Raw genomic sequence first — 23,496 nt, forward strand, 5'->3', positions numbered from 1 at the left:
TTCTCTGGCTCTACGAAGCAAGAGCTGTCAATCAAAGAAGAGGATGGGTGGAGATAGAGTGAAACCAAGCAGGTGTTAAGATGCACTTGAATGATTGGCCCCGCCATGAAGCACCAAGCGGTGGGGCTTAGTTTGAACAGTTAATCTGTGCTGACAGTCCCTTTAAAGCCTGCGGCCAAACAGAGCTTGGAAGTACACTGGAGGATGTCCGCCAGCACAATGATGTGACATCATTGCGCCCCCTGTGGCTGGCCATAGGCTGCAGGTAAAAGAAGGAAGATCTTGCTACTTGTCCAAGGAGCGGGTTGAGAAGTGTTTAATTGTTTTTCTTTTATTGAAAAGCGAAGTACTGGAGGTACACAAACGGGGATATCCTTTGTATGATGAAGTAAAAGGTGCATTATTATTATGTAAGTGAGCGTGATTTTTATTATTGCATGGGGTAAATGGAGCATTAATACTGTATGCGGGCACAAACTGGGATATAATTATTGAATGGGCACACAAAGAGGGACATTATTATATGGGGTGCAAACAGGGACATAATTATTGTATAGGGACAATGAGGGATATAACAATTGTACAGGGGGCGCAAAGGGGAACATTGCAAAGTGGTCATGCCTTCGGAATTGAGGCACATAGGGGGCACTTTTACTGTCTGGAGGCATAGCGGGAGCACTATAACTCTGCAGAGCTATAAGGGTTAGTTACGTGGGTGTGCGGGGGATCACAAAACTGGAATATGACAATTGGGAATAGAATTATAATTGTATTGGGCGCCATTTAGTTTATTTATAGTTGGATAAAAGTGATGAGCCTATAATGCCTATGTTTTATGTTCTCCAGAAACAAGACATGGCTGGTATGCAGTTGTCATGGCATAATAGTCTGGAGAGAGAAGACCAGGGGAAATGAATGACTTTGATCATATTCAATGTAACTGGTGAGTAAACGGATTTACCTGTACATAATATACATATATAATATACATAGAACCTGTGTACAACTGACATCTTCCACTTAACAGTCACTATATGGTGCTAATATTGGTCTTACTACAGTTGTTTTTGGTAACGATCCGTATGGTGGTATTAGTCCACGGCCCCACTATCAGTATTCGGTCAGTATTTTTTCTCAGGAGTGGGAGCCAAAACCAGGTGAGGAACAATCAGAGAAAAGGTATAATAGAAACAAGTCACCAATTCTGTATTTATCACCCACTCCTGGTTTTGGCTGCCACTCCTGAGAAAAAAAAAACGACTACTGACCAAATACTGATAGTGGGGCCGTGGTCTTATACAGAGTCATTCTACTGAAAAAAGATAATTATGTGGTAGTAATATGTGGCCATTGTGTGGCAATATTATCTGCACCTTCTGTTGCGGCACTGTGGGTAGTATTGGTGTTAGTATAGTAGGTTTTGTTCAGTAACAGTGTGGTGGTACATTTACTTGTATAGTGGTGTTATGCGCTAAGTGTTAGACTGTGCTGTTTAAATATTTGAGGTTTGTTTTTTTTGTTCGTTTTGTGTGTTTGTCAGAAGGAAATCTGTCTCCTTTCCCATTCTTTCAGACTAACATGGGCCCTCGCATTAAAACAAAAACTTGGTGGCTATGAAGCCCTAATCCAAAACTTGTCCCGGGGCCATATAACTCTAGCTACGCCTCTGCCTGGCAGTGTGACTTAAAACCCAGCAAAGGGCATGGAGTGCCCAAAATATACATTGACTTGAATATCTAGTAAGCATGGAGAGCAGTACACAAAGATAAACACAAACCATGAGATGCAACACCCAAAGTGAGCCACAAATAACACAGATATGTAGTTGTGAGTATGGCTTTATATGCACTGACATTGTGATTTGCTTTCTTTTTTTTTGTTTGTTGCCACAGGGTAAATACAACTCATGAAACACAGCACAACCCTGACATACGTTTCGCCTGTAGCTTACTCATGGGGAATCTATTTGCATATTAAATTTTAATCCCATGATACCTAGAAATGCACTGATTAATCTTTCTTTTCATAATGCTGCGGGATAAAAACTGTATGAAACAAAGGCAAATGTTAAATCAAACTGGAAATTAAGATTCAACTTTAAGCAACCATGTAACATATAGTAACAAATACACAACCTTATAGAATATTTCCCAGCCATGGCTACAATTCCTCTTCATAAACTGACCACAAAATTAGGTACAAACCCAGAAACTGACACATTCCCATATGTGCACAAATTATAAAATAGAAGCCGATCCGTGTCATTCTGCTGAAAGAAGCGATAACTATGCTCTTGGCTATGGTGGAAACTCCCTCCTCCTCCTGCAAAATATTGGACCAGTGACATGAAACTATTTTCACACAGATGTGGAATAGATTTGGACATTGTGCATGGAAGGTGAAATCCAGGGCGTGGGGATGCATTCATTGTACATATCACATCTTTCCACATGGTTCCTGAATACCAGAGGAAATCTTTCCAACCCTATTTTATTCTTTGTTTATGGTGTTTTCCTTCTAAATTTTCTTCCTGCATAGAGAAAAGCAAAAGAGCTGCTCCTTGTGCAATAATCCATAAAATAACTTTTTTATGACTATGCGACAATAATCACAATATTTTCTTCTTTTGATTGCTTTTTCTCTTACCCACTGGGTGTTGTAGTAAATGCTTTAGTACAGGTAGACCCTGTCACTTTAAGGCTTATCATCATTATTTCCTTACAAAATCAACTCTCTATAAACAAACTTTCAGGAGAGTCCAAGATGCAGTGTAAAGCATGGAGAACGAACAAAAAAGCCTAAGCCTCAAATAAGGTGAATTTTATTCTTTCGCCAACAATGAAACTGCAGTGACAGATTATAGTACTAAAGTAATGCAGCAGGGCTTAAAAGCAGACGCCACAAAATAAAAAGGTTTATCCTAGATTATCACTGGGAGAATACTGCTCAAAGCATTTGGGAGCTTCCCATAAAACATGGTTATAACAGATAATGAATTCCTGGGACAGCTGTACATAAAAAGAGCACTGAGTCACAGCTGTAGGTAATACGTACTCATGGCATACTTTACATGGATCACAAAACTCATGACAAGAACAAAAATGTATCCCAGTGACAATAATATACTCATCTTAACCATATCAAATCTATAGCACTATATGGACTCCCCTGCCCTCATTGGACATGCCAATTCTTAGGATACCTGTATACCACAGGGACCTGCCGCACATCTTTGAGCAATTTCCTCAAAAATCCTACTGAGCTCTAAGCAAGTCATAAAACAGAGTGAAGAAAGAGCTCAGCCCTCAGATATATTCATCTGTATGCCAAGCCACCTACACAGACATCAAAGAAACAAGTCATCCAGCTAAGGAGAACGCTGACACATGAAGAGGCAATACCATCTCCCATGCCAGCAAATCCACAAATTCCTTCTCTTAATGAGGCAATAGAACATGCAGTTTCATGTATACAGCTCCCATTTCTATCTAGAAAAAATATCTGCGAATAATGACATAATGTAGTAAAATAATACAAGCTGTAAGGACAGTAAGTAAAAGCTACACTGTGACAGTACCTATAAATCTGACACCATCCCAAAAATATTCCTGTTACCGTTAATAGGCAAACGCCATATTGCAGACCCCATTCTCACATTACTAGACATTCTATCTTCTGCTTAAATCCCCCAACCCCCATCTTCAACAAGTGTTGTCACTTTACAACATGCCAAATGCTGTGGTATAAAAACATGCCAGAAATACAAGCAGGAAGGTAGGGAGAAAAGACACAAAAGTATCTAGTACAGTAACTAGGAGGTGAGAACAAAATACTAAATATAAATATTTACTGCACATGTGCTAAAATAGCTGAAATCGTACAACATGCAGTATAGCCACTGGGTCAGTCACTGATGGTCTACAATACACATGAAGCTGTACGATTAGGCTTCAGTTACCCCCCACCAATAAGACCAGGGACCCCCGTGTTGCCCCATCAATGCTGTATCTCATTCCGCATTGATCTATCACAGTCACCTGGTTGAATGGAGCAAGCAATGAGCCATCACGGGTTACATATATGAATAACTTGCCATTTCTATGGGCCCAGGTACACATGAGCATATACTTGGGGACAAGTGCTGCCTATGAAAAATCTGACAGCACTCAGTGAAATGATATTCATTAGAGCTGTTCAGATGACAGTTTGTTTTTATTTTTTCACGAACCGAAAAAAATAAATCGCAGCATGTAATAGTCTTCTCCGTATTTCGGATGAAACTCGCCTATTCCAGCTTATGGTTGCACAAAAAACAAAATAAAATCCCATGCAGATCAACAGTACAGCATCTGATTTTTATGGATACATTACAATTCTATGACATAGGAAACTGGATTTGGTATGGAATTTTAATAACGTATAAAAACTGATGCCATTTGGATTGTATACAGATGAAAAATGTCCATTTTATTTGGATGAAAATTGTCAATTTTTTTTTTTTCATACGTCCGCATGATCTTAGCCTTAAAGGGATATCGTGGCCCTAAAAACTCAAATAATTCACAAATATTTTACCAACTAAGTAAAGAAAGAGTGGCTAATAAAATCACACAAGCACATTAGTGATCAATGACGAAAACTACGCAGATAAAAGCACACTGCCTCCAAGTACTTGTAAAACAACCCATACACTAGTACAGAAGCATCGGCCAAGACCAATAGGGATAGGGCTGAAAGGCTTCCCTTCAGCCCTACCCTCCGCATGCCATATACAATGACTGTCAATGGTTCGGAGCAGTTCTGCACGAGATCAGACCCTTACCAGCTCTGCTGTGTGGCTTTCTGCCTCCAGTTCAGCCTCCATAGCAGCGGCGGCAGCATCCTTATACTGCTGAGGAGACTCGATCACCAGTTCTTTTTTAACACTTTTGGTTGTGCCTGTCCTATTTTGCATCTTCAGTGAGCCACGGTTCCAGTAACAGGTCTCCAAAAAAATTTCACAGTACTTCAATATGAGAGAACATGTCAGAAAAGCAGAGGGAGTGGGAAGTGCCTCTCCCAGCTTTGGAAAGTCTCAAAAGCAGGAAGAAAAAAAAAAAAAAGAACAAAAATTGGAGAGTTCTTTTCTAGTGAGAAATCCAGTGCAGTTGTGAGCCAGCCTCTGAAGGGGGCTGGAATAGTGTCCGGGCTGGGAAAGGAGGATCTGCTTTCTTGACACAAGGAAAACAAGGCACAAGTGCTGCGCTGTGCATGGTGCACCGTGTCCCAGTCCAGAAGAGCAGATGTTGTCCTCACAGCAGCACCAATGGCCTGGCTTTATGATATATGCAGGAGCTCGCAGACAATCAGACGGGTTTGTTCTCTTTTTATGAGAGAGGACAGTAAAAGCTATGTATAAGAAAAAGATACCTCTGCACTAAATGGCATTCTCTGTGAAATGTGCACACCCAGTAATCTGTTACTAATCAGAAGGGAGGGAACTCTGCACTGTCTAACTTCTACAATTAAACTGGCTTAGCTCCCAGCCAATGACTCTCTATGTAAAAAATGTCATACCGAACACCTGTGCAAGGAATAATACGCACCTTACATTTATACAACTGGAATTCTAGACAAAAAAGTCACAATCTAGATTAAACTATGTGGTAGAGCTTCATTATTCTTGGCGTGTCATATGCGGGCACCCTATTGTCAGGGTTCGTTGGAAGTCTGACCTGACATTGTCTTTTGGACGCTACCAATTTAGAAATTGGACTGAAATGTTTAGTAAAGGAAATGTTTACTAAATGGGTGACAATAGAATATGTAGGAAAAAAGTGAGGCAAGTCATAAGTCCAAAACACCATATTTCTTAAATCATTTGCGCAAGAAGACTGGTGTAAACAAATTAATAAATCCGCAAAAGATTTACACTGATTACCATGATGCCATCAGAGTGGAGCTGCGTCACCAATGTGAATTACCATTAGAAACACCCCCGTCCGTACGCTCTACCAGGCCATGGGGAGGTGGCACATACGGTAGAGTGCCAGCAGCCAGACTCTGGTGAAGGGCTCCATGCCAGGAGAGCTGCCTACAAAACTGTTTTGTCATGGTTGGATAACCTCGCTATTATTTCATCTCCATGAGATCCATGCAGGATCAACCAATCGATTGAAACAAAAAACACATATACCCTGGACCAGCTCGTACTCTTGCAGCCCATGAAAATTCCTTTGGGGACAGGATATACTTGAAAATTTAGTTCCCATCTAATGCAAGAAGAAAAAGTTAAATTCAAAAGGAATAAAAGTATGTAATCACCTATCCAATGGCTGTAAGGTAAATATGGGCAGCACGGTGGCTCAGTGGTTAGCACTGCAACCTTATAGCGCTGGGCTCCTGGGTTCAAATCCCACCAAAGACAACTTCTGCAAGGAGTTTGTATGTTCTTCCCGTCTTTGTGTGGGTTTCCTCCGGTTTCCTCCCACACACTAAAGACATACTGATAGGGAATGTAGATTGTGAGCCCCAATGGGGACAGTGATGATGTCTGTATAGCGCTGTGAAATTAATGGCGCTATATAAGGGAGTAAAATAAACATCAAATGTAGAGAACTTCAAGAAAAAGAAGTCCGGTAATCTGGGATGACATACACTGCAGAAAAGCTCAGTATATATGGCATCCGAAAGAAATTAAATTATTCCTTTTTACATCTACAGTATATGAAATCAAAGCTGTATATAAATATGGAAAAGGCACTATGTACCGCTAAGGGTGTTTACAAAAAGAGCTAGAAATACCTGTATACATGGAGCTTAAAGGGGTTCCTGCGCAGAGGTGATAACTTGCTCATCAGTGGGTGTCTTACCACTAGGAGCCGCACCAATCAGCAGATTGGGAATTTATTTTATCCCAGATGGGGAACTTTTATCCCGGTTACAAATCAACGTTGCAGGTCAGACGTCCGACCACCACTCCATTCGTTCTGTAACCATAAGGGATGATCATGCGCACTGACGATCTAACAGGCATAAGAGTTTCCCATTCTGCTGATCAGTGCAAGTGATAACTTGTTTTCACTGGACAACTTAAATGCAGATGAGGGACCCCAAGATGATTGACCTTAATAGGTGATCATATGCAGACCATGCAGGAAACAGTCCTGAGGTTTCGCTTATTTCTTCCTTTATAAAGTCTCATAGTGACATGAAGCAAGCAGATTGAATTTACAGCTATGGTATAGCAGCAAATCATGGAGTTCCAGGTAATGATAGAACCTTCAGGAGAAGATGTGGGTATCAAAATGTGGATCACGGGATATGACATGGGTATTCTAGGTAAGCCTCAATAGTATGTATCCAAAAAACATTACCAGCCATAAAGTGAATCCCTTTCTTGTCTCAGCACAAACACATACACGTTTGTTTACAGCTTGATATAATAGTACCATAATTCAGAAATCTCGACACCACCAGGACTGTGACAGCTGGAGAAAAGGAATCACTGTCCCCATTATGTCGGGTTATTTATTTAATTACTGCGATTTTGCAGCGGCTCATGGTGCATGACGCTGGTGTCAACAGTTCACTTTTCACGTTCAGCTGAGCAGGAATGTTTCATTATTTCTCGTTGTGATCTATATATACAGCAGACGCAGGGATGAGCTCATGACATAAGATTACTGAATCATTCCCTAGGTGAAACCCAGTCGACAGAATTTATTTCTTAACATTGCAGGTTTTAATCTGGCAAGTGTTTAGCAAAACCTTACGCACCCACCTAACACCTACTCCCCAAACGTCTCATTTACGGAAGTGCGCAATAGAAAAAAATATAATACCGCAAATTATTCACAAAAAAAAAAAATGTTTATTTGGGACTTATTTAACAGGTAGTCCGGATCTGATCACGCTAGCGAAATGGCAGTGACATATTTCCAGATACGTTCTGATTAGTGATGAGTGCAAGTGCTCGTTACTCGAGTTTGTCTAGGGTGCTCGGGTATGCATACAGTATCGCAGATGCTCGACTCACATGTTCGAGTCCCCGTGTCCGCATGTTTTGTGGCTGTTAGATAGCCACAAAACATGCGAGGATTGCCTGTGTATGTCAGGCAATCCCCTAACAACTGAGAAACATGCGGCCGTGGGGACTCTAACAAGTCACTCGAGCACCCGTGATACTCTGTGCATACCAGAGCACCCTAGACAAACTCTAGTAACGAGCACTTGTGCTCATCACTAGTTCTGACTCCAATTCTGCCAAGGCAGCTATTTTCTGCACATGGCCATATTGTGGTCTCATTTTGCACACAAAATTTATATATTTAGCATTCTCTATAGGGAAGACTATCCAACAGAGCATGTGCCGCATTAGCTCTAACAACATAAAAAGCCTAAGAATAAGATATTCAGCGTTTATCTGGCCTGTGAGGCTGTGTTCACACGTTGCAGTTGCAATGTGTCCTAAACCACGCTGGCGTGCATGAAATCTCTGATTTCTGCACCGAAAAGCAGGTGGATTGTTAATGGCAGTGTTGTATTTTGACTATTAGCAGAAATACTGTTTAGCCATTAACAATAAAACCTCTTTCAGCAGAAATCAATTAAAAACCTGCACCAAGCGTCTGAATTATCAGGGTGGTTACGACATTCCTGATGGAAACGGGGTATCTGCACCCTCATCTGCTGTAATAACTCGATACAGTCCACAAAGGCATAGAGGGTCTTATGAGTAGTGATTGGGGGGGTACGAAAGTAGTATAGTCATTCCATAGTAATATGTTTCACTTGCCAAAAAGCATAAAATACAACTTACTTTTTATTTACATTTTTTGCTCCACACGACACAATCTCTAAAAATGTGACAGACAGAAGTGGTTTAGTACATATAGGATGACAGACATTGCAGGAGCACAATAACAGCTGATAAAATATTGTCTTTGGAGGGTCCATACAGAACGACCAATCTTTTTCTTTTAGGATAATAAACAGCTGAGAAAACCCCCAAGTTGGAGAATGATAACACATAGCACACTCGTCCTCCCCCGAAGTCTATGTAGATTTTAAAATGCACTTAACATATACACCAAGTATCAACAGAACGCACACGAGCACCGAACCCTCCTGAAATATGTGCTGAGCCATGTGTTTGCTGCTCCATTTTTCACAATATTCTCCTGCCTGGGCCATAAATTGATCTCTGGAGTAAATGCATCTGAAATACAATGTACTGTCATACTAAAATTAGAATATATTGCCTAAAACTTTCTACACAGCTCTGCAATTTTTTCTCTTAGAGACTAAATTAATAGAATCACAAAAAATACAAATTGTAATACAGGGGAATATTACTAACCATTAATGCTAGCAGAAAAAAATGACCCCATTTATAGAAGATTTTTATTTGGTATGCCTTGAAAAGCATTATGTAAATCCTAACTAAAGTAAGAGAGTAAGGGGAACTTCTCACAATGGGTTTTTGATACTTTGTATTTCTGTTTCCAAAACGCAATGTCCTAGGCTGCGTGCCCACTATGCGTTTTTATAGCGATTTTGCCGCGGAATTTCCGCAGCGAAAGCGCTTAAAAAACGCTTGGTAATATGTGCCCCATGGTCCCCAATGATAATCCGTATGTGCTGTGCACGTGCTGCGGAAATTTCCGCTACGGATTATCACTGCGGAAAAATCCGCAGCATGTCCATTAATTTTGCGGACACGCAGCGTAATTGCCGCCATTGACTTGCATTGAATCGCTTAATAGCCGGTTGCATGGATTTATATAGTGTGACCAAGTTGTCAAGCACTTTTTCAAGTGATGCTAAAATCGCTTGGAAAGTGCTTGTGAACCCGCATGCAGAAATGCATGCAAAAACGCTTGACAAACGCTTCTACCTAGCAGGAAAAACGCATGTAAAATCCGCATGCATTTTTCCTGCCAGGGAGATGCAGAAAAAATCGGCAGCATTTCTGCATCGTGGGCACTTAGCCTTACAGTTCCAGCGAAGTGGATGGGATTTATAGAGGTCTCATCCCCTCCGTGCTTTTTTTTTCAGCTGTGTAAACTGACCTGCGGTGCTTGTTTCAAATCTGCAACAGGTCAAGTTCTCTTGCGGGTATGCGGAGTTTTATGTGCTCATTTTCCGCTACAAAAAACACACTACAAATGCATGCAATCCATATATGACTTCATCAATAAAATTTTGTCAAAGCCAAATACCAGGAAGTATCTAAAACAAAGCAGCTTTATTTAAAACATAACATATCAAAAAGAGAAAAAAAACCTGCAGTGATAAAAAAACGTGATAAAAACACATGAAAAAGTGCACTGAAAAATAATAACAGAAGACTACGTGGGCTAAGAGCTATCTGATTTACAATCCATCACTCATATCATAACATTGCTAAACATGTCCACCAGATCTAAAATGCTTGGTAAGACCGAATTAAGCAGGACTTATCCACATCATAGCTCCCAAACAAATAACCCCGTTGGGCCCTCGTACTGACCACTTCCTAATCATGAAGGTTGGCATCTCATCATCTATGAAAAATGGCACCCCAGTTCATAGTCGGCGTGCCCTGCTCTAACTCACCATAAACACTCTGGTCACAACAGATACCACATAGCATAAAATACACCACTAGTGTAACAGATAAGAACAAAGCATTAAAAACTAAACACAATATACAGTGACTGACACACGTCAAACTTTTTGTGGGTTCTAGATATTAGTCCTTCAATATTAGTATAAAATCATATAGTGTGGAATACTTCATCTCAACGCATTTCCCCTCCCTACATTAGGAGTTTCTTCAGGGGATAGCACAGGGTCAATATAACACACAGGTAACATGGCGGTCTGCTATTTCCACGCAGTCAGTGCATTGTCACCTCAGTGTTCCATCTGATGCGCCTAAAAACCTGAGAGTGAAACGTATATTTCTAATGAACAGGAAAAAGAGCAAGAACATGCCATAAGTGGAGTTATGAGTTATACAGATCAAAGGCCGGGGGCACTGGATCACTGCCTGCACCCCCAATGTGAACAGGTAATTGAAGCAGGTTATCTGATGAAGAGCAGACATGCAGTGTGTATACAGACTAATTAACAGGGAGCTGTCAATGTTGTTGGATAACCTTGTGTAGCTGCTCTGTCTATACATAGACAAGCCAAGGTAAAACAATATTTTAAGGTTTTTTGAATTATTCTAGTTGTAAAGAATCGATGGATATATCCATGATTGGGGAGCCTATTCATATCTATGGGTAAAATTGTAAAAGTTTTAGTAGCTGGTAACCCACAGGAGTGCAATATGTCCCTGAATTATGGATATGTCAAGTTCATGTGTGGTATGTATAGAATGCTTGAAGGATGTTCAGTAAGATGACGGCCATATTGTTTCTCTAGGAGGTTCCTGGGGGAAAATATAAACCACAGCAGAATTGAGGGCTCAAACTGCATTCGAATCAAATCTAATCAGCCGTTGCCCTCTTACCTCAGCGGAGAGAGGAGAGAGGGGTCTGGTGAGACTCTTTATAACAAGTTATCTAAAGATTATCTATGTCAGAACCCAAGAGAAGAAACATGTATTTCACAGTTGTCCATATTTCCTGCGGCGTTCTCCTCCGCCAGCTCATGGATGCACTTCATAAGATGTAACTGTATCTTATCCCATTTATATTATACTGTTTTTGCCTATATGTATGTCTTTTTATTATTCCATCTTTTGTAACTTTAAGGGCTGTACTTTTTGTATATTAAATTTAAAAAAATTAAATCTGTTTATCCATCGTTGCTCTAATGTACCCACGATCTCTAGGCGCGCAAATAGCTTGGCTGTGTTACCTTGTAGCCAGAGTGTAAGTAGTGAACCGTTCAGGAGCTTGGGAAAGAGGAGTGTGCATGTGCACTACTGTGCTGCCCAGTGCAGGTGTTTCGCTGGCCTGGTAAAATGGCGAGTGGTAGCAATGTAAAGTGTGTCATGGATGTGGAGAAGTCTGAGGGGTGCGCTTAGCTCATTGTTGGCCTACTGCGATAGGCGAGTGGACGAGTGAGTGGGAAGCGGAGCCCCCCATTGTGGTCGCATCCGTAGCACGTGTGTCGTGAGCGAGTGGTATTAGTGACATAACATGACATGTTAAGAATGATATCATAAAGTAGATACAAGGAAAGAGACCTTTGTAACAATTCTTATATCCAACCCATATCATAAGGGAAGGAACAATTATTTTGGCATACATCTCCTCAAGCCTTCAAATAAATAATACAGCATACTGCACAAAATGTCAATTTTCAGTACAATAATATATCACGTATAGAGTCCATTTTACAATAATGACAATTTTCACCCCACGAAAGTTGGTTATGTGGCATCATAGAAATGCCATGTCTGAGCAGTACAATTTGTAAATTTCATGGTTATCTTTGGAATTTTTCCATAGACGTGTGGGTTTTAGACTGCAGCTACTCACCTTCCTGAATGTTCCCACAAGACCTTAAAAATATTTTGGTGGTGCCCATTCCAGACTGTCAACAAGCAATCAGAGATTTCAGAAACCAGAGTGGAACTGAACTAACTGTGCATGCATGACAAGGCTCTCACACTTGTCATCTCCTGAGAACAGAGCCATTTCACAAAGCCACCTGCTCCAAGACGTCTGGGTCAGGCTGTGTCAGACACGCTGCGTAACATCTTATTCTGACTACTGCAATTCTCTGACAGAAGACAGAGGCCAGAACAACACAGAGGTCAAGAGCTTTACTACTCACTCATAGAATGTAAAGAGGACTTCATAGAGAGGAAAAGCACCAGAAAGTCACAAATATCTCATCTACTCAAAGGAACAACGTAAATGTGTGTAAAAGGCTCGATATACAATGCATACAGAAGAGGCCTGATGGCTTCCGTCTGTGTCCCACCCAAAATAATAATACAAAAGGAATTCAGGTTTGTGCACCTCTGCTATGGTGTCCTTCTTTCAGATGGGCACAAGTGTACAGTATAGCCTACTACATTCTTGTGCCCGTCTGAAAACACAGCCATAAGGAAGCACAGTATAGTCTACGTGAACTAAACTTGTCTCAATGAATGGCTCCCTCAGGGGCACCAGCATGTGCAAAATGAAAAACAAGGACAAAGCATACTTGTACATACTCCATGAAAAGGGGTTCAGACAGAAGACCTTGAAGGGTGCCATCAATCTACTGCTGAATGCAGTGTGTGCATAGTCTGAGGCTATGTTCACATTGTGTCTTACCCTGCGTTTGAGCCCCAAAAAATGGGATTTGGACAGAAACCCCCTGAAGGAGCCATTCACTGTAATGAGCTAGAAGTAGTCACTTTCTGCTTGGTCTGGCCTACATTCCAACAGTGTAGTCTTTATTTAGTTGGACACAAACGGGTGGAAGACTGTTTTTGTTTCAAAATGACAGGAACGAAGGCCGGATGGAGTACAAAGTGACTCAGTCTTGTTTACTTAAGTAAATGGCTTCAATGGAGGTTCTGCCAAAATTCTTTTTTTGGAGGGCATCAGATGGAAGCCTCTGACTGGGCCTCGATTATAGGGTAAAACACAATGTGAACATAGCTTAAAGCATAAACTGTAGTAAAGTTCAACAATAGCAAAGGTTGTTGTGCCGTCTACTTTTAAACAGAACCTTCTACCATTTTAATTTTTTTTTTAATTTTTAATTTTCAGATAAAATGACAGACCCCAATAGACCCCATTATAAGTCATTGGGATCGGTCATGTGACTGACCCGACACTATTGTTTCAGCTACTATGAACAGGAACAGAAAACCAGAAATGACAACCACAGATTACACTGGATTTAGGATTTGATGGATGCTGGATATTACAGATTATCTGTCTGATATAGTCATTTTGACAGATTTTTTTTTTCTCTATTGACTTATAACAGATTCTTCAGGTTGCCATCCAGTATCAGTTTTTCATGGTGACAATATCTGTAAAGTGCTGTGTAATATCTAGGCGCTATATAAGCAAGTATAATAAATAAAAATGAATTTTACAGCATGCTACTCTTTTCTGTAAAAAAAAACCCCAGAATAAGCATGATGGGAAAGAACTGGCAAGTGTGAACATTGACATACAGAAATTAAACCATTCTTTATTATCAGGTCTAAAGTTCCCCATATTCATTAGACTGTCAGCTGAACCTGCCAAAATTGATGGATTCAGATTTTAATGTGCATGGGGGTGCCTGCTGATTGATTGTCGGGGAAAGTTGATCACATTGTTCTCCTGGAGAAAAACCACCGACTTTCTCGTAGAAAGAGCACAGGAGAGTCGGTGAGATGGATGCGAGTTGAAAGACTGGCCGAAAAATCGTTCAGCTGACAGCCATGTAATGTGTATGACCGGCCTAACACCAGAGCTGATGAAATAAACTGCTAGATCGCACAATGTATTGTCGCTTATATAACAACTCAAGTAGTCCCACAGCCTTATTCCTTCATCTTCTGTTTGTGCGGAGCCCAAGGTGGATCCTGTTATTTTAACCTTTACCCTCATTGCAGATTACATGAGCAGTTCAGATCTACTCCATCCATGTATTCGCACCGGGAGGATTCTGCAGATATATACTATAGCTGTTACTAGCCTCATTCCTAATAATACACCAAAGATGATGAGCCTCTTTCCTGTTGGGACACCTACTAATATACAGCATTTGTTATTTTTAGATATGAAGAGTTCAGACTACTTGTCAGAGATAATTAGTAAGTGACAGTGATGTCACTTGTTAATTATATTAAGGACACTACCAGAAAGTAGGACAGTGCTAAACAGTACTTTACAACAGTACCAGCATGTGCCAAAAGACAAACTAGGACACACTATACTTGTACTTGTTCCTGTATTTCATAAAACCATCAGAAAACATGTGTGGCGCCCCTGAGGGTTCAGTCGCCACAGAGGTACTGCATCTCACCTAGAGGTGTGGTATCTCACTCTCAGGTAAGGATAGAGTGCTGCCCGGGACCCTAACACCTGCATCCAACACTACACTACTCCAGACCAGCTGGAAGGGCAAGATGTGTCGCGCTTCCTGCTGAGCCCTGACCCTGGTTGGAGTGGGGGGAACCAAAGTAGGGGGAACCATGTAGTGGGTGTGGGTGGAGGACGTAGATCAGGCAAGCACTTGTTAGAAGTAGTATAAAAGAGAGAACCATCTTGGGAAGACAGTTCTTCAGTGAGAGGAAGAGTTGGTAGCAGGAGCTCTGCTCAGGAGGAGGGCCTGAGGAGAGGCCCTGGACAGAGAGGAGCAGGAAAAGCTCCAGTAAAGCAGAAGGGACCCCAGGGGTGCGGGTAGTGCTGGAGGCCACACCGCACGCCCGAATCTGCCAGGCGGTGGAGGGGTCAGGTTGCACAGAGGGGACCGGTCCCTAAACTAGCAGAGCTCTTCAAGTCTCAACTAGGAAACCGGAGGCTGTAGTATTTCAGGTACTGCAGCCACAATGCACATCAATCTCACCAAGGTAGCCATAGAGGACCCAGGGGACGGAGAAGACGTCGCCCGACAAGGTTCGCGGTCACTGGATTGGGACACTAGGTGTGAGGTGCAGGGAGACGGCCAGAAGGAACACACAGAAGGGGGTCCTGCTATGTACTCTGGAGGTACCTGAGGGTTGGCTGAACCCCTGCCTGGTGAGTGCAGCACGACGTGGGAGGCTGTAAGCTGGACAGTGCAACCTGAGGAACTTGACAACTGTGAGTAAAACCCTGAAGGCTGCACCCCACTGTCTACGTCAGTTATTGCTGCTGCGCCATCACTCCCTGCACTACACTGCACCACGAGTGCTACTTCATAACAGCAACATCTACACTGCCCCGGAGCTAAGCTCTACCTGTGGAGAGCTAAACCAACTCTGCTGCATTTACACCAGCTCCAGAGGACCTGCTCTGCAGCGACGGCTCCCTTTAGCCGCATACCACAGGTTGCGTCACGAACTATATATAAAAACTATAAATCCCCTGTAAATAATTCCCCTTTGATTGACCGCCCTGGGTCATGGACCAGGTCACTGCCACTGTGACATCTCCCCTAGCAACGACCGGCCCGGGACCGAGTACCCCACGGCCCAGGGGGAGCGTCACATGCATGGGTAAATGGCTTTTAAATGCTTTAACGTTAAACGGATAAATCTCTGGGAATAGAAAAAAAAGAAAGAAAGCAAGGAAATGGTATTGTGAATAAATTCCCAAATAACTTCAAAGGAAACCTGTCACTAGAGTCATGCTGCCTGAACCACAAGCGGCATAAATCAGAGAAAGTCTACAAGATTGTGGCAGCGCTTCAGAAAATAACTGTTTGAAAAGCCGTCTGGGGACTATAGGAAGACAGGGACAGACATATCATTGGTGGACTATAGGAAGACAGGGACAGACATATCATTGGTGGACTATAGGAAGACAGGGACAGACATATCATTGGTGGACTATAGGAAGACAGGGACAGATATATCATTGGTGCAATCTGTGGGCAAATATATTGCTTTTGAACAGGGGCCCTTTCCTGAGTGTCCACCACAGGGAGATATGTAATTAGTATGGCGTGGGCCCAAGTAGTCTTCTCACTGTTTGGTTTACAGGTCTCTCCTATGTATGTACATTTGTAGAGAACGGTCAATCAACAGGGAGGGGAATCCAGCCATGGGCCGTGCCAGACTAATCACATCTCCCCCTATGGCGCCTGGCTGGCTCATTAAACTATATTTTCTCTAAAATGCCGCGGCGTTACAAAGTAAAACATACTTGGCTGCAATCAAACAGCCCGGGTCTGATTGGTGCTGCCTGTTGTTCGGTAGGCATTAATCTAGTGACAGTTTCCCTTTAATTAGCAAATTACATTCAATTTATCTACTGAGGTAACTACAATAGAATTAAAAATGGCTGCCATCCTGTAACAGAGACAGAAACCTGTCTTAGGCCACCTCCCCACTATCAGTATTTGGTCAGTATTCAGTCAGTATTTTTTCTCAGGAGTGGGAGCCAAAACCAGGAGTGGGTGATAAATGCAGAATTGGTGACTTGTTTCTATTATACCTTTTCTCTGATTGTTCCTCACCTGGTTTTGGCTCCCACTCCTGAGAAAAAATACTGATCAAATACTGATAGTGGGGCCGTGGGCTTTGATTGTGAATAGGACCGATGCCTGTGAGCGTGTGCAGTAGGAAGCTCTGCGTCTTGCTTATTAGACTACAGGTCACAGCAGTGGAGCTTCCTACTCCATGGGGCCTCTGCTCCAGCAATGTCTGTCATTTTAGGTGCACATAGAAGCACAGTATCCCATAATATACCACACTTTTATGTCTCATTAAAAAAAAAGATGAACACTGCCAGAAAGTACATGACAAAGGCTATCTCCAGGTCCCAGCAGAGCACGGTCCTGCTGCACCCGCTCACATACCCCGGTAACATTGTAGGACAGGTCCCTGTCACTGTAACAAAACAGCAGCCATTTTACTATACTATAGGGATTGCCTCCCTACAGTAAACAAGTGGGGTGTGCTAATTAATGGTATCCAGGAATATATGCAGTGACATTTATTTCTACACCCTGAGAATCACTTAATAAGAGCTCTGACATGTCATATACAAAGGAACTGAACCAGTTCACCCAGTGGCAGGACTCCATACTGGGGCTTGTCCTGCACTGCTCCTATACAAAAGCCTTTACAGAAGGCATGCATTTATTCTCAATTGTTAGGAGGAAACTTGGTAAAACAATTGGACTATTATGCAGACATAACCCCCAGGGACATGAACTACAAGTGGCAGCTGTGTAAATCTTACATTGAAAAAAATTCTTCCCATTGTCAACAGGCTGTGGACCTGACCTTACAGCAGAGAATAACAGAAGTAGCCACCTGTGGAGAGAATCAGACTGAACCCAAGGAGCAGAGATGTTATTATATCCTGATAAACCGCATGGTATAGGTCAGCGATAGTAATAATAATAAGCTGATGTTGTTTGCCCTGCCTACAACCTAAACACTTTAGGGTAAAAGAATAGTGACATACAAGCACTATAAAAACATGCCATACATGTGGGTACGACTGCCCTTTTCTGCTCCACACCTCCTATGACAAACCAACAGTTTAAGGGCTCGTTCACATGACTGCATTTTCAGTAAGAGTGCTGTCCGTAAAAAATGGAGCAGTGCAAGTGAATGAGAGAAGTGAATGGGGCAGTTTGTCAAATGAGACTCGGCTATTCAAGTCTATGGGTGTGCAAAAAAAATGTATGCTATACGGAGCCACAGCATGGCATCCGATTTTTAAGGATACATTGCCATTCTTTAACTGTCAATGGTTTTGTCAATGATTAATTGCTGCTGTAATAAAACAGATTGTATACGGACTGCACGCGGATGACAAGTGAGAAAAAAATCGTCCGCGTTTTCTGAATTAAACTGATGATTTTTTTTATATGGTCGTGTGAAACTGTCCAACAGTGAATCTATCAAGTGATTCAAGCCACCCAGAATAAGGAACAATATTTCTGTATTGTAGATATGCATGTCTTACTCTGTAATGACAAGGTGTTTCAGAGAAAATAGTGTAAGGCTGTGTGCCCACGATGCGTTTTTTAAAAAACTCTTGGTAGAAGGCCTGCCATGTTCCCCAATGATAATCTGCATGTGCTGTGCCCATGCTGCGGAAATTTCCGCTCTGGATTATCATTGCGGGAAAAACCGCAGCACTACCAATTATTTTGCAGAAGCGCTGCGTTTTCGCTGCCATTGACTTGCATTGGAACGCATGGAATCCGCATCACTGGATCTGTACATGCGGATAACATGCGTTTCAATGTGCGGATGGTACCCGGGTCTGGAGAAGAGGAGACTCTCCTCCAGACCTGAGTACCATAGTACCTGTAAAAAAAAAAGAATAAAATAAAAAATAAATATTATACTTACCTTCTGATGGCCCCCGGTGTGCTTGTCTCAGCTTGCCGGCAGATCCCGGTGGACTCAAGGACCTGCCATGACGTCATTTAGTCATGTGACGGGTCACGTGACTGCTGACGTCGGCAGGTCCTTTCAGTGTACCGCGAGCTGCAAGTGTGGCACCCCAGGGGTCTGGTTACCACAGTAATAGAAATATTACGTCTGAGAGCAAGTGGGAGGTTTCTCTGGTCAGGAGCCCTTAAGCATGCAACACCTCCTGCCCAGTCCTGGGAGGGGAGGAATCTGCCCTTATAAACTGGGTCTGGGGCGGGATTAGTCAGTCAGAGCCAGGAGACAGTTCCAGACACAGGGAGAGTTACAGCAGGAGCTCTGTAGGAGCAGTAGCTGAAGACCAGGGGCTGGAGCTGAGCAGAGCTCGCCCTGGCAGAAGAAACCAAGTAAAGGACACCGAAGTCCGAGGCTGTGGGGACTGATATCCACCCAGCAGCAGAAACCAGCCGGCAGGGGATTCCAGGTCCTCTGGCCATAGAAGCCCGGAGGCTCAGTCACAAGGAAGGGACCAGCACTGCCATCCAGGAGCGGAGGCTAACAGAAGGCCCCAAGTCACCAGCCATACGGGTGAGCACCACACGGTATACTCAGGGACGTGGGCTACTTCTACCCGCTTACAGCACGGTAGCCAGAAAGAGTGCAGATAGACGGGGAGGCCTACAACTCCACCTGGCCAGGGGAACTCCTGTTTGCTCGCAGACTGACCAGGCCCCTTATGTTAGCCAGTACTCCCGGGAGGGTCTGCCTTAATATCACCAGTAAAGACCCTGAACTGCACTGCAAAGACTCCGAGTCGGTCCTGCTTCATCGCCGCACCAGCACTACTAGTGCTGGGACTCACCCTCACCATCAACTACACTGCCCTGGGGCTCCACTCTTCCCGTGGGGAGTCACACTACCTCAGCTGCACACACCATCAGCCCCAGCGATCTGCCTTGCAGCGGCGGTCCGCGCTGACCGCAATCCACGGGTGGCGTAGTCGGACAATTAACCTAAAACCCCCACAAAATACCGCCATTGGCCTGACCACCCTGAGCCACGGGACTGGGTCACCGCCACGGATTCTACAACCCCCAGAGACCAGGCTCCGGGTATCCCACACACGTCCACACTGGGCCCAGGGAGCGAGTCACAAGCAAGCCGAGACGCATCGAATAAAGACTCCGGGGGCCATCAGAAGGTAAGTATATATTTATTTTTTAACATTCTTTGGTCACACTATATAAATCCATGCCGGGTGCATGGATTTATATAGTGTGACCAAGCTGTCAAGCACTTTCCAAGTGATGCTAAAATCGCTTGGAAAAGCGCTTGATAACCCGCATGTGGAAATGCAAGTGATGAACGCTTCACATCCACATGTCCCTGGCAGGAAAAAGGCATGTACAATCCGCATGCGTTTTTTCTGCCAGGGAGATGCAGAAACGCTCAGGAAAAAATCCAGAGCATTTCTGCATCATGGGCACACAGCCTAAAAATGAGCCAGGAATGGAGAGAACAAGAATTTGTGCATCTCCCAGTTTGTGCATAAGAAGAGACCTGTTCATCAAAATGAGCCGGAAAGAAAAAAAGCCAGCTGGGACCCACCCAGTAGACAGTATTCTCCTATTCCCGCCTGTGATGGAGCCTGTCCCTAATTCATGCAGCCTGCGGCTCAAAGATTACCTACACTTCCTTTTTCTCAACTGTGTGATGGCAGGTAAAGGGAACCTGTTATGTTGAAAATAGTATCTGATCTGCAGCCAGGATGTTCTATGGCCGGAGGAGCTCTCAGGTTCATTTACATTTTTGTGGCAAAAGTTTCAGCACAACTTGAAATGTATTCATTGAAATCCCTGGTGATTGTATGCATATAAGTCCAGTGGGCAGACCTACTTAGTGATTGACAGACTTCCCTGTATGACTGTGCAGCTGTCACTCTCTAGTAGGCCCGCCCACTGGACTCATGTGCCCACAAACACCAAGGATTTCACTGAATAAAATACAAGTTAAGGCACATTCAGACAACAGTGATTTTTCTTGCATGAGAAAATTGGTCCGAGTTTATCATTCTTTTTGATTAGAGTTTGGTAAGTTTGTCAGTTTCTACTATCAGAGTTTGGTCAGAGTTTCATCAGTGTTTCTCAGATGAAAAAAAATAAACCGATGAAGGTAAAACACAGACAGCACATCGATGGTATCAGAGTGCTGTCCAATTTTTTTCACTGTCTCATATACTTACATTGGCAATATTGATACGAGATTTGGATCAATATCAGACAAAAAAAAATGGGACATGTGAACTACTCCAAAGACTATAATAGCACTCATACGTGTAAGAAACACATGTACCAATGAGCCCTTATGCTGAATATTTTACAAGCCTATATATCATTCTGTTCAGCTGCTTCTTCTCTATGCCATGCTGTCCACAGCTTGGATAGCATGTACAACATGAACGATTTCCTTTAAACACCCTGTAGATCGGTCTATACACTGGTGTGAGGTGTGCTGCTCAGGAAGGAGTGTTTGGCTCCTGCATGAATGCACAGACTGAGGGGTGTACGGACTTGATAAAGCCTATAAGTCCGTACTCCTCTCCGTGAACCAGCTCGTAGACTTTCTACTGAATAAGTATAATGCTCCTGCTTACTGAGCAGCCCAAATCAGACAAATGTCTTCGACAGTAAGTGGGGTTCTCATGACTCACACTTCCACTGATCAGCAGACCGTCCATCACTGTGAAAAAACAAAATGTGTGGGTGCTCCTTAAAATTAACTTGGAAATGTTTACACGCTATTCTAGGAAGCAACAAAGATTTAATCACACATAATGTATTTGGATAGCAATTACATTTACACAATAAAATATTTAATAAAAATATTCATTCAGAAAAACTCATTCACATATGCGCATTAAGCAGTAGCAATAACTTGGTACAGCTGCCAACATTATATATGTGACCATCTAAAATAATGTAATTCAGGAGAATGTCACATTAAAGGGAACCTGTCACCAGGAAAATGCCGTCCAATCTGCAGGCAGCAGGTTATAGAGCAGGAGGAGCGGAGCAGATTGACATATAGTTTTGTGAGAGATGATTCAGGATAACCTGTGTTTTAATCATTTAACCCTCTACTCTTTCTGGGATTCCCGATCCAGTGAGTGGTCCTATCAGTGACTGACAGCGATCTCCATATGCACACTTATACAAAGAAAGCTGTCAGTCACTGATAGGACCGTCCACGGACCGAAATACCAGAAAGAGCAGAGGTTTAAATGATTAAAACACAGGTTATAGAGAATCTTTACTCTCAAAACTATTATATATATATATATATATATATATATATATATATATATATATATATATATATATATATATATACACTCCTTTCCTCTGCTCTGTAACATACCTCCTGCATGCAGATTGGACTGTACAGTATTTTCATGGAGACAGGTTCCCTTTAAGTGTTACAGTGTTTTATGTTACTAGTCATGAACCTCCCCGTTCACCGGTATAATCCACACGTGACAGCCTTTACAAAGGTATGTATTGTTTCCAGATTAAGATTGCTGCTGTAGTATTAAACTTTTGGCCACCACCCAACTCGCAGCACAAACAAGGTTCTCTTCACCATGTCAGAATTTCCTCTCCCCCTGTGGCCAGAAAGCCAAACATTATCATAACAGAAACCATTCTTGTTCGAAAACAACCCACATACTTTTACGAGAAGTAGAAATGAGGGGTATGCCTCAATCAGGGTCCAGAGGAGGTGTGCTGGATAAGAGAGTATGACCTGCCAGACCCCATGGACAATTCTTCTTGTAGTTCCATGCAGAACAGCAGGCGAGGTTAGATACCAATTTGTGAACAGACAGATGCCACATAGAAGAAGAAACTAAAACTTTTAACAATGTTTCTGGAATTATTAGCTGCAACACACACACAGTTCCTCACAATGGAAAAAGTAACACAATTATGAGCTGCAGGATCAGAAGCGGAAAGTGTGAACTCATGTGAGCCAACACCCATAATGGCAGCAGCTTCACTAGCTCAGTGTAATACAGAAGTCTATTGATCTACTGGTGACAGGGCACGGAGAAACGCTTTCCCTGCAGCACCCAGCCTTACCGAGCCCTGCAGCACCCAGCCTTACCGAGCCCTGCAGCACCCAGCCTTACCGAGCCCTGCAGCACCCAGCCTTACCGAGCCCTGCAGCACCCAGCCTTACCGAGCCCTGCAGCACCCAGCCTTACCGAGCCCTGCAGCACCCAGCCTTACAGAGTCCAGCTCACAGGCAGAATACTGGAGCCACTCTCCTCTGCTGTTCAGGAATGAGCAGAACTTAATAAATGGCCAATCAATAAATAATATGGGCCTGAATCCACTCTGCCCTCTAAGCTTAATGGACAGGGCGTTTTGTTCCATATCATAGTTCTTACCCAGTGTATGAGCATTCCCACTATCAGCATACTTTACACCTAATGCTCCAAAATGTGTATCATACACAGGGTTCAAAGTCAGCCAAGTACTAAAGAT

At 42.8% G+C, this 23,496-nt stretch overlaps 1 protein-coding gene across 16 annotated transcripts in view; it reads right to left on the reverse strand.

Moving 5' to 3' along the window:
- DOCK9 (dedicator of cytokinesis 9) overlaps positions 1 to 23,496 on the reverse strand; it is a 260,724-nt gene that overhangs the window by 179,711 nt on the left and 57,517 nt on the right. Inside the window, exon 1 of one of the 16 annotated variants that reach the window (XM_073664184.1) lies at positions 4,823 to 5,173. The exons of 14 other annotated variants lie outside the window; for them this stretch is intronic. In XM_073664184.1, coding sequence (XP_073520285.1) covers positions 4,823 to 4,954 — 132 coding nt within the window. In that variant the 5' untranslated portion in view covers positions 4,955 to 5,173. Of the gene's footprint in view, positions 1 to 4,822; positions 5,174 to 23,496 lie in introns of those variants that run through there. One more of the 16 variants, XM_073664194.1, reaches the window with a different exon arrangement.

This window comes from Phyllobates terribilis, unplaced genomic scaffold (genome assembly GCF_046119375.1).
Source record: "Phyllobates terribilis strain yellow unplaced genomic scaffold, ASM4611937v1 Scaffold_2__4_contigs__length_985480577, whole genome shotgun sequence".
Lineage (NCBI taxonomy): Eukaryota > Metazoa > Chordata > Amphibia > Anura > Dendrobatidae > Phyllobates > Phyllobates terribilis.